Source organism: Cheilinus undulatus, linkage group 21 (assembly GCF_018320785.1).
Source record: "Cheilinus undulatus linkage group 21, ASM1832078v1, whole genome shotgun sequence".
Classification (NCBI taxonomy): Eukaryota; Metazoa; Chordata; class Actinopteri; order Labriformes; family Labridae; genus Cheilinus; species Cheilinus undulatus.
Genome location: NC_054885.1, coordinates 26,972,967 through 26,984,924, shown reverse-complemented (window position 1 = coordinate 26,984,924; position 11,958 = coordinate 26,972,967). Strand labels below are relative to the sequence as shown.

The window sequence follows — 11,958 nt, the reverse complement described above, 5'->3', positions numbered from 1 at the left end:
TAGTGTTGCAAAGTATCATCTTTATTGAAATGTTTAAGACTCTCCAATCATTGGTTCATATTCTATGAACTTTGTTGAAAGGTCTCAACTTGATGACGATGCTTACTCAGCAGAATCAGACTAAAAAAGATGGAAAAATCAATTATTAAAGCAAATTTTCAGATTATGTACCAGGATATGTTTTTAAATAAAATTAAATGTCATTATTGAAAATGTCATATGGATTTATGCCACAAACAGAGAAGACATGCTCAGTATCATATCATTTCATGACTTACAGTGGCATGATTGGCATAGTGATCACCTAAATAACAAACTTACTTTTCCAACATCACGGCTCTTGGCTCTCAGCTTGTTGACCTGGGACTCAGCAATGTCAGCACGCTCTTGAGCCTCCTCCAGCTCATGCTGAGCCTTTCTCAGCCTGGACATGTGAGTGTTGGCCTGCTCCTCCTGTTAAAATGTTGGAATTAAATTAATATATCAACATTTATAGTTGTTTGATCAATAACTGCTGGCCATATTTTAAAATTGACTTACAGCCTCTTCAGCCTGTCTCTTGTAGGCTTTGACTTTAAGCTGGAGCTTGTCTACAAGGTCTTGGAGTCTGGCCCCATTCTTTTTGTCCTCTTCAGTCTAACAAGACACAGTTTAATAGAGAAAGTAATGTAGATTGTTGGAATATAGACTGGTCATGTTTTTTTTCTTGGAAGTTACCTGATAGGTGAGCTCCTTCACTCTCCTCTCATATTTGCGGACTCCTTTAACAGCATCAGCTCCGCGTTTCTGCTCAGCTTCAACTTCAGCCTCCAGCTCCCTCACCTGTGAAGTTATAAATGTTAAACAGTTGTTCAATGGAGTGCAGTGTTATGAATGTTGAATTAATTTCATAATGTGATGTAGATAGAAGGATGATGGATTGTGAGGTTTAATATGTTGTACCCTGGACTCCAGTTTCTGGAGTTGCTTCTTGCCACCCTTCATGGCGAGGTTCTCAGCCTCATCCAGACGGTGCTGCAGGTCCTTGACTGTGACCTCCAGGTTCTTCTTCATCCTCTCCAGGTGAGCACTGGTGTCCTGCTCCTTCTTCAGCTCCTCGGCCATCATGGCAGCCTGTAATGTTTTTGTGTTTGCAATTATACTTTTATTAGTCTTGACATTCATAATAGATTATGAACAAGTATTTTGTGTAGTGGGTTCACATAAAAGGTCTGCTCATGAACTCACATCAGTGATAGCCTTCTTGGCTTTGTCCTCAGCATTTCTTGCTTCCTGAACAGCATCATCCACCTCACCCTGGATCTGGACAAGGTCAGACTCCAGCTTCTTCTTGGTGTTGATAAGACTTGTGTTCTGAAAATTGAGAAGGATAGATATAGGCTAAAGGGAATGTCTGTGCAATCTTGGATCAGATTTGGTCCTAAGGAAGTAGAATCAACATATGGCATATTTATTAAAAAATAAGCTCTGTTTATCATTTTGAACTGACCTGAGAGTGAAGCAGTCCGACGCGCTCACTGGCATCAACCAGCTCCTGCTCAGCCACTTTACGTCCTCTCTCTGTCTGCTCCAGAGCAGCTCTCAGCTCATCGATCTCAGCCAGCATGAGGCCATTTCTGCGCTCCACCATGGCCACCTGCTCCTTCATGTCTTCCTGTCCCCTGAGAGCATCATCAAGGTGCAGTTGGGCATCCTAACAAAATAGAAAAAAAGAAAGTTAACCATATGCATGGCTTTTAATTGTTTCTGACCTAATAATCATACAGAACCCACCTTGAGTTGTCCCTGGACATTTCTCAGTTGTTTCTGTGCCTCAGAAGCCTGCCTGTTGGCATGGCTCAGCTGAATCTCCATCTCATTCAGATCTCCTTCCATCTTCTTCTTGACTCTCAGGGCATCATTCCTGCTCCTGACCTCAGCATCAAGAGTACTCTGCATGGAGTCAATCACCCTCTGGCTGTTCCTCTTGATCTGTTCCATCTCTTCATCTTTCTCTGCGACCTTCCTGTCAACCTCACTCTTGACCTGGGTGAGCTCAAGCTGAACACGAAGAATCTTGGCCTCCTCATGCTCCAGTGTGCCCTTGGTTTAAATTCAGGAAATAAAACATAAAAGTTACTAACTCATACATGTTTCAGTTTAAAAATGCCAGAGGTGTTTTGAAAGCCAGTGTTTTTCATCCCTTTTAATCAGTCTGTTTCATTAAGTCCATTATCAGAGAATGACTGATTTAAAAAAGGTCAACCAGACCTTGAAATTCAATCTAAAACATATTTAGTAAGACGAAACCATTTGAAGGGGCATCTATTTGTGCCAAATCCACCTTAATAGATCTTTAGGCAAAAATGGAGCATTATTGAATTGATTAGATAAAAACAACAAAAGTCACTATAATGATAAAGGTTGGATTGGCACATGTTAGGGTCTGACTGAGCTTTGTGTAAAACTTCCTTTCAACCCCTGATGCTGTTGTACCTCTGCTTCCTCCAAAGCTGACTGAATTTCAGCCTTCTCAGTTTCAGTTGTTTTCTTGGCTTTCTCCAACTCATGGATAGTCTTTCCTGTTTCACCAATCTGTTCAGTCAGGTCGGAGATCTCCTCTGCAGGAAAACACACATTTTTAAGGCATGTGTAACTAATTTTTTCTAATCTTAGGTTTAAAAATTAACATACGCTGCAGGTTCTTGTTCTCTCTCTTCAAGGTCTCCAGGTGATCCAGAGCCTCTTCATAAGAGTTCTTCATCTTGAACAGTTCAGTGCTGAGAGCGCGAGCCTCTTTCTGAGCTCCCTCCAGTTCTGCTTGACTCTCCTCATACTTTTGTTTCCATTCTGCCAAGACCTTGAATTATATTGATGAATTACAATATTTATTACCAAGGAGAATTTTGACTCACCTGGGACTAATCTTACTGGATATTTTGTTTACCTTATCAAAGTTCCTCTGCTTCTTGTCCAAATTGGCAGCCAGAGAATTAGCTCTCTCCACATCAATCATGAGGTCCTCCACCTCACCCTGCAGCCTCTGCTTGGTCTTCTCCAGAGAGGCACACTTAGAGTTCACAGCCTCGATGGATTCCTCTGCATCCTGCAGACGCTGGGCAAGCTTTTTCCTGCAATAGAAAAGTTTTGTTTGTGCTAAATGGATTGGTTGAGATTAATTTCCAGAATATTGTAAGAAAGGAGACATACTTTGCCTCCTCCAGCTCCTCAGTGCGCTGGATGGCATCTGTCTCATATTTGGATCTCCACTGAGCCACCTCGCTGTTGGCCTTTGACATTCCTCTCTGCAGCTCACCCTTGGCCTCCTGCTCCTCCTCAAACTGCTCTCTGAGCAGATCACAGTCATGGCGGGCCGACTGAACAGCATGGGCGAGGGCGTTCTTGGCCTTACAAGATACACACACCAAATCTATTAATTTGCATGTCATCCACTCGCTACATCATATGCATCGTTAAATTAACATTTCCAAGTAACCTACTCTTTGCTTTTTTGTGTCATTATTTTGATTGCATTTCATGAAGAATTTCGTTAAAGATGGGTTACTGAATTACCTTCACTTCCTCCTCAATGTGCCTCTTGAGCTCCTCAATCTGCTGAGTAAAAGCCTGCTTGCCTCTTGTCAGCTGGGAAACGAGAGCTTCCTTCTCCTCAAGTTGACGTGAATACTCACCTGAACGACATTATACAAGTAACTAAAATAAATGATAAAACCAATCACAGTGTGCTTTTCAACACAGATTTAATGACGACTCACCATTTTCTGTCTGCAGTCTGGCCCTCTGTCCATTAACATCATTTAGCTGACGGACATTCTCATCATTTTTGGCTTTGAGTTCACTCAGTTGGTCCTCAAGAGTTCTGCACAATTTTTCCAAGTTGCCCTATTAATCACAATTAATGAGACATGAGGTATTTTCTCTTGAGAGAAAGGCTTTTCCATATGTATGAGTATGATAATTTTTTAAAGAAATCCATGTTGTATAGAGAACAGTCTGGCTTCAACCCCACACAACATCCGATGGGATCAGGGGTATAGCAAATGCAGATGGATGGATGATGAAAAATTATAATCTAAAAATAAGTAAGTATCTTTTTGTTTTGTATGGCAAGTTTATCTGCTAGTTTCTCTACATTGAAAGATGGAGCGCTTAAACTTTAAATAATGAGAAAAACTGTCACTGGTATTTTGGTGGTATACAAAATACCTCAAGATACCCTGATGTATCTTAAATATTTACTTTCCTATAAAGCTATTATTTTGTTACTGTTAGGGTTTCTGATTTTTATAAAAGGCATAACCTAATTTCCCAAAAACTTCCACACCTTGGATTTGGCAACAGACTCCATGTTGCTGGAGAGGTCATCAATCTCCATCTTGTACTCGCTCTTCTCCTTCTCCAGCTTCTGCTTGACACGCTGGAGGTTGTCGATCTGCTCTCCCAGCTCTGCAACACTGTCGGCCTGCTTCTTGCGGAGAGTTGCGGCAGTAGCTTCATGCTGCAGGGTGGACTCCTCAAGATCACGGCGCAGCTTCTGGAACTCAGCCTCGCGCTTCTTGTTCATCTCAATCTGAGCAGCTGTTGCTCCACCAGCTTCCTCAAGCCTCTCACTGATCTCCTCGAGCTCCCTGGACAGGTCAGCCCTCTGCTTCTCAACCTTAGCACGAGCAGCCCTCTCAGCCTCGATCTCCTCTTCCAGCTCCTCAATGCGAGCCTAGATTTGATGATAACAATGTCAGTGTTTTTTTAAATCTGGCAATATCATTTTGTTTGTAATTTCTCAGGTCCATTGTGATTATGTAAATGAAATGTGTACCTGGAGCTCCTTGATCTTTTTCTGAAGCTGAATTCCAAGAGACTGTTCATCCTCAATCCTGCTGAGAAGCTGGCTGATCTCAAAGTCTTTCCTTGATGAAAACACATACAAATCTTTCACTGACATACTTGTGACTCATGATGCATTATGATGTATTCTGAAAAGAAGCTGATCAGTAACCCTGCAGAAAAAGAATACTTACTTCTTAATTTTCTCATCTGATTGCTGCTTGTCATTCTCCAGATCCATTACAGATTCCTGGGCCAGCTTCAGATCTCCCTCAAGCTTCCTCTTTGCTCTCTCAAGGTCCATGCGGAGCTTCTTCTCTTGCTCCAATGATCCTTCAAGCTGTCAGTTGACAGTAAATTCTGGTTTATTAGAGGCATTTAAAAGAGGAGCAGTAAGAGACATATTTCGTTTTGGCAGAAAATGAAAAGATTTGTTTCTCACGTCATCAACTTGCTGTTCCAGCTTTGTCTTGGCCTTGGTCAGAGTGTTGACTTTGTCTTCCTCTGCCTGGAGGTCATCCAGGGTTTGCTGGTGGGACTCTTGGAGGGCTTTCTTCTCCTTTGTCAACTTTGCAATAGTCTCATCTTGAGATGCCATCTCCTCTGTCAGGTTTTTAACCTGAAAATTTCATTTAAACATATTTAAAATTTGTTTTCTTCAGTATATCTAAAAATTGAAGCAGTAAGTTGTACACTTTATTAAATGTATCATTTGGGAATTTAACCTTGTTTTCTGTGGCATGTTTCTCCTTCTCCACTTTGGCCAAGGTGAGCTCCAAGTCATCAATATCCTTCTTCAGTTCAGAGCATTCATCCTCCAGTTTCCTCTTCTTGGCAGTCAGCTCAGCATTGATTTCCTCTTCATCCTCCAGTCTCTCGGACGTCTCTTTGAGTTTGGCCTCCATCTGGATCTTGCTCTTGATCAGTCCCTCACATCTTTCCTCAGCATCAGAGAGATTCTCAGTTTCCTATAATGTGTTTTAAACAAATCAGTATGTGTAGTAAGCAATACCCAGCTGAACAATTTCATTTATCAGTCAATCGCAGATTTAGATTCACACTAAGCAGTATAAAAAATAAGAATGAGAATTTTTTTATTGTACTCACAGCTGCCACTTGCAGTTGCAGGTCATTCTTTTCCTGCAGCAGGGCAACCATCTTCTCTTCTAGCTCTTTCTTCTTGGCAAGGGCAGTAGCCAGGTCTGATTGCATTTTGTCATAGTTGTCCTTCATCTGCTGCAGCTCCTTCTCAGTCTCAGCACTCTTCAGGAGAGGCTTGATCTTGAAGTAGAGTTTCAGCCATGGCCAATTCTTGACATTCATGAATGAACGAATGTTGTACTGGATGCTGTAGATAGATTCTCTGGAAAAATTAGATGGATAAAATGTCATTTCAGACAAATGTTTGTGTTTCTGAATTGCAAAGTAAGTTTTAGGCTGTTAGACCAAATTGACCCCCATTGAGCCTACCTCCTCTCCATCATCTTGACAAACTCTTTCCTCATGACATATCCTCTGCAGAGAGCCTGAGTCATGGTCACCAGCTCAGCCAGTTTCTCATCTCTCATCTCCTCCAGGGTACCCAGCAGACCAGCTTTGAAGAACACCTATATTGTTTTAAAAACAGAAATAAACATTCAGCAACTTCTCATATGACACAACTTCTACAAGGTAATGTAGCCTTTGATAAGGTACCTTTGTGTGTCCAAACTTGTACTGAGTGTGGTCCACATCAATGGAACCCAGCAGCTTCTCTGAAGCCTTCTTGTTGTCAATGAACTGTCCCTCAGGGATGACACTGGCATTCAATACTTTGTATCTACAAGGCCAACGGACGTTGTTACTGACGTTGTTCTCACCCTTCAGTGTAAGATTTACCTTAGTGACTTTGATTACATCCACTGAAGACTCACCTCTGCTTAAAGTCACCGTAGAGGATTCTGCTGGGGAAGCCCTTTCTGCAGATTCTGATGCCTTCCAGCACACCATTACACCTCAGCTGGTGGATGACCAAGAAGTTCTCCATAAGACCTGCAAAATGCAGATTCATTAAGATGTTCATCATGTTTCCTTTAGCCTTAGATTTAAGAAAAATTTCTCATAAAAATGCACCTGGAGTCTTAGTTTCATTTGGAATCAAGCAGCGCACAAAGTGAGGGTGGGTGCTCCTCAGATTGGTCATCAGCTTGCCCAAATTCTCCTGTGGATCAGAATCACAAACATAGAGATCAGATAAAAGTTAAAATGTTTTTAATTTTTTCTTTAAAATTGAAATAAATGAACCGTACATACCCTGAAAAGAGCGGACACAGTCTGGAAGGAACCACCCTTCTTCTTACCCTTCTTGCCACCACCACCCTCGGCTGTTTTGCAAAGAAATTGCATTTCATTCATGGCGCGCTTTAAATTACCATACACTGAGTATATTCTAATAAGGTTTTTCATGCCTGTTAGCAAAATCCATCATTCGAACTTAATAACCCTCATGTAACATCTGCTTAAGTCTGTAGTGTCAAGACAGCCTCTTTTTTATTTTCTGTTTAACATCTGTTATGAATAGGTTCACAATCAACATGTGATTGACTGACTGATTGTTTTTTGATGCTTTTTTTTAACATCAAACTACATTTGTTTCATACCTTAGTAATGAAATTAACTGTTTACTAGAATGAATGTCAAGATTTTTACCCTCAGCTCCAGCATGGGCTGCATACAGGAATGCCAGAAGTTTGTTTGCAGACTTCTGGTAGAGCTGAACTGCAGAGTCATTCAGTGGGTCCTTGTTCTTGTCCAGCCAGCCAGAGATGTTGTAGTCCACTGTACCAGCATAATGGACCAGAGCGAAGTGAGCCTCAGCCTTGCCCTTTCCAGGCTTTGGCTTCTCAAAGCCCTTTGTCTTCCCAAGATGCTGGTCATGCAGCTTGTTCTTGAAAGTTGTGTCAGAGGCCTTGGGGAACATGCACTCCTCTTCAAGGATGGAGAAGATGCCCATTGGCTGAGGGAAATCGTCATCAGGAAACGATTTCATATTTTAAGCAGATACTTGGAAAACAGGATTTAATTTTAAAACAGCGTTTACTGACCTTCTCAATCAGCTCAATGCAAGCAGCCAAGTCCATACCGAAGTCAATGAACTCCCAGTCAATGCCCTCTTTCTTGTACTCCTCTTGCTCCAGCACAAACATGTGGTGGTTGAAGAACTGTTGCAGTTTCTCATTGGTGAAGTTGATGCACAGTTGCTCCAAGCTGTTGAACTACCAAATGTAGGTATATGATACAGTTATTTTGCATGTAGTGTACATACATGATCACTTTTTTGATTTTGGTTTTTAGCTTTACCCAACTTACATCAAAAATCTCAAAACCAGCAATATCCAAGACTCCAATGAAGAATTGTCTTGGCTGCTTTGTGTCCAGCATCTCATTGATACGGAGCACCATCCACAAGAACATTTTCTCATAGATAGACTTGCAGAGAGCCATAACAGCATTGTTGACCTAGAAATACACGAAAGGGTTTTTGCAATATCACTGTAAAATTTCCCTTATCAATTAATCTTAATAGCTATAATGTAAAATATTTCTTTTGTATCTTACCTGTGGGACGGTCTGACCTTTGGTTACCATCTCATTTCCGACCTTGACTCTTGGGTAGCACAGAGCTTTGAGCATGTCAGCTGAGTTCAGGCCCAGGAGGTAGGCGATTTTATCAGCCACTGACAGAAAACAGTACCCATTACCTTGAGTTATTATCTTTCCACACCCAACAAAACTTGCATGATGAGTGAACATTAATTCTGAAGTTACCCTCAGTGCCATCAGGTTCAGCCTGCTCCTCGCGCTGCTTCTGCTTGAATTTCATGTTGCCATGATGCATCACAGCACCAGTCAGCTTGTAGATGCCTATTTTCTCCTCAGCAGAGAAGCCCAAGATGTCAATGGCTGTCTGCATATTATTAGGAACAAAGCAATTAGTTTTAATTTTTTCAACAGAATATTTAAATCATTACTTGGTATTTAAAGCAAACGTGTTGTCTTACATCAGTGGCAATGAACTCTTCAACATCATTGATGCTTTTGACAGTGATTTCACCCTGACTGATCATTGGGTAGTCATAGGGGTTGGTGGTGATCAGAAGAGCCTCTGAAATACCACAAACACATAACATGAAATTTCCAAGGGCAAGTGTTTGTTGCAGTCTCACTACTGTACATGCTCATACCTAAAAGCTCAGGCTTGTGGCCAGTCATGAGCTGATAGAAGATGTGGTAGCTTCTCTCAGCAGACAGCTGGAAGGTTACACGAGACTTCTCCAGCAGATCTTAGAATCACAGATCATGGAAACTTTTAAATCATACTGTGGTAACAAATTTCTTCATTCAAAGAGAGAATTCACACAAACACCCAAATCAGACCAGAAATGGGAAACTGTATAAAATTACTCACAAGTTTCAATATCAGCTGAAGCAAGTTTGCCGGTGGTTCCGAAGTGAATTCTGATGAATTTACCCTAGACATAACAGTCAGAAGTTTTAAATGGCATGATTTTGGATTTGCAGTCATATCATAAGCAAAAGCTTGTGATTTCCTCTGTTAACACTTACAAAACGAGAGGAGTTGTCATTCCTCACAGTCTTGGCATTACCATAGGCCTCCAGCAGAGGGTTGGCTGCAATGATTTGATCCTCCAGCGAACCCTACCATAGGTTGTCAAGAAATGTATTAACAAATGTCGATGACAAATTTATTTTGCATTGATGGCAACCATTTTTACCTGCATTTTGCCAGGTGTAGGCTCAGCCTTCTTAGCTCCAGCCACAGCAATTGTTGCAAAGTACTGGATGACACGCTTGGTGTTGACAGTCTTTCCGGCACCAGATTCTCCGCTTGTGGAAGAGAGAGATATATTGAGCTTTGTATATCAAAGAACTATTATCTCATTTGGTTACTTGTATATCACTCACGTGATAAGGATTGACTGGTTCTCACGATCTGTAACAAACAAACAGTTTCATCAAGTACGCACCAAATACAGTCTTTTTTTTTGGATATCTACTTTTTCTGTTTATTTTTATTTCATGTAAAATGGCTTGATGTTACTGTGTTCCAAATTAAAACACCTTACCAGTGAGCATGAACTGATAGGCATTGTCAGAGATGGAGAAGATGTGAGGTGGAGCCTCAATTCTCTTCTTGCCTCTGTATGCCACAACAACCTGAGCATCGTACACAGGAAGCCACTTGTATGGATTCACAACAACGCAGAACAGGCCGGAATAAGTCTGGAAAAGGATGAAAGTTCACTCAAAAAATTTGTCATTTAGTATACTGGCTATCTCAATTCACACTGATTTAATTTCAAGTAGTATCTGCAAAGAACACCACTACTCGCATAAGCTTTTCTATTTTCTTATCTGAATGGGAATGCTGAAATCTCACATAGATCATCCATGATGCATAACGCTCTTTGAGGTTATACAGCACACAAGGCTCATTGAGGTGGGTCATCATGGCCATGTCCTCAATTTTGTCAAACTTTGGAGGATTCATGGGATGGATGTCATCCTCTTTCACAGTGATACTCTGGACAACAAAAGGCATAGAGTAACAGTTCAGTATTAAGACTGTACTTTAAGTCATCTTAAATGGAAAGGATTTTAAAAATCTGCTGTTCACCTACCTTTCCTGTAAGCGTCTCAACTGTGGCTTTGCCCCCCTCCTTTTTGACAAGTTTACCCTTCAGATACATTTCTTCAGGCTCAGCAACAAAGTAGGCTGTTTTTGCATCAAATGGAGTGTTCTGAGCCTCAATCCTCTCCCTCTCTGGCTTGCGGAGGAAGACGGCCGCAGGGCCAAATGCCTCCATCTCTGCATCTGTACTCATGGTTGCAGTTATTGGGAACTTAAAAGAAGAGACATTTTTTAGTTGCTCTGAACGTTATTAAAGTATTTTTGTGGAGATTTTATTACTTGTAAGTCTATTACCTCAGTTTATGCAAACCGAGTGGCGCTGATCTGCTGGTGTCTGGATGCTGTCAAAGAATGATTGATATGGTTGAAAATACTGAAACATCTCTTTTTTCTCCTTGCCAAGCTCTACAAGCAGTCAAGTTGAATGACTCTAAAACCATTTAAAAATTTGTTGTCTATACTTCACTGTAGCTGTTATCTACATTTTATTTAATTTAACTCTTTTTCAATTTAGATTCTTTTCTGTCTTGATATATCTGATACAAGATTTTATAGGTTATTGAGTTATAGAGTCAAATCTATTGCATGTTTTAACCTACATGGGACTTTGGAATGCCTTGGTGATATAAATGTGCATAATATCAAATAAATACAGCTTTTTCTTTGTAAACAACCCTACCTTAATCATACCTACACTAATGTGAAGTACATTATCATTGCTCTTCTTATTTCAAAACATGTTCTAAGTTAAAAAAAAAAATCAAGAAAAGAAATCATTGTCAATCCTTCTAAATTGCCAAGAAAGAGTAGATGCTATGACTCACACTATTGAAAGCAACAATAGTTAAAATTATTGTTCAAAGCTTCCTAGACACAAGCAAAAGTTGGCAAAGCGGAATATGATATGAATGAAATCTGTTGTTAAAGCAATTCAGATAAGCACAAGCACACAAAGCACTAACCTGGGATGCCCGTCAGTTCTCAAAGAACTCTGAAGCTGCAGCTTTTATAGAGCCACCAACTGCCTTGTCAGCAACAGTCCACCTCTTGATTTGGTCAAGAATCTCTGTCACTGAGACCTATCTTGTAACATTGTGGGGTTAGTAAGGGCTTTTTTTTGGTGCCCAAGGCACAAACTGTTAGAATAGCAGTAATTTCATTGTGTATATCATTTGTGCTGTATGATATGCATCAAAACATATCTGAAAATAATGAGTTATAAAGAGAGATGTGCCTTCACATCAGTTTTGTCCCCATAATGTCTTCGCCTCAGACAGATAAACTCAAAGGTCATTGGTATTGAGTGTCAGAGCTTGTCCTGATTTCAAAACTTTCAAATCCATTAAATTATATGTGAATGAAGTATATCACCAAACTGTGTAGAAATCATACATCATGCAATATTAAAAATGTTCATCTAAAGGTTTGTGTCATTCCATGCA

General features: G+C 40.6%; 1 protein-coding gene across 1 annotated transcript; it reads right to left on the bottom strand.

Annotated features, from left to right (window-relative positions):
• LOC121529422 (myosin heavy chain, fast skeletal muscle-like) lies at positions 1–10,889 on the bottom strand. Its single transcript, XM_041817259.1, has 40 exons — positions 10,811–10,889; positions 10,506–10,727; positions 10,265–10,408; positions 9,951–10,107; positions 9,790–9,817; positions 9,600–9,711; positions 9,430–9,522; positions 9,272–9,335; positions 9,048–9,146; positions 8,865–8,968; positions 8,632–8,770; positions 8,422–8,540; positions 8,173–8,322; positions 7,908–8,078; positions 7,513–7,819; positions 7,117–7,187; positions 6,937–7,024; positions 6,738–6,855; positions 6,520–6,643; positions 6,295–6,431; positions 5,932–6,187; positions 5,550–5,792; positions 5,267–5,443; positions 5,019–5,164; positions 4,817–4,907; positions 4,325–4,714; positions 3,756–3,882; positions 3,553–3,671; positions 3,190–3,386; positions 2,927–3,110; positions 2,674–2,839; positions 2,476–2,600; positions 1,774–2,082; positions 1,490–1,693; positions 1,228–1,353; positions 943–1,113; positions 718–822; positions 541–636; positions 322–453; positions 1–120 (listed from the first exon to the last, which is right to left on the bottom strand). Exons 2-40 carry the CDS (start codon positions 10,707–10,709, stop codon positions 103–105), a joined length of 5,811 nt encoding a protein of 1,936 aa, XP_041673193.1. The 5' UTR covers positions 10,710–10,727; positions 10,811–10,889; the 3' UTR covers positions 1–102.
• Between the last annotated feature and the right edge of the window lie 1,069 nt (positions 10,890–11,958).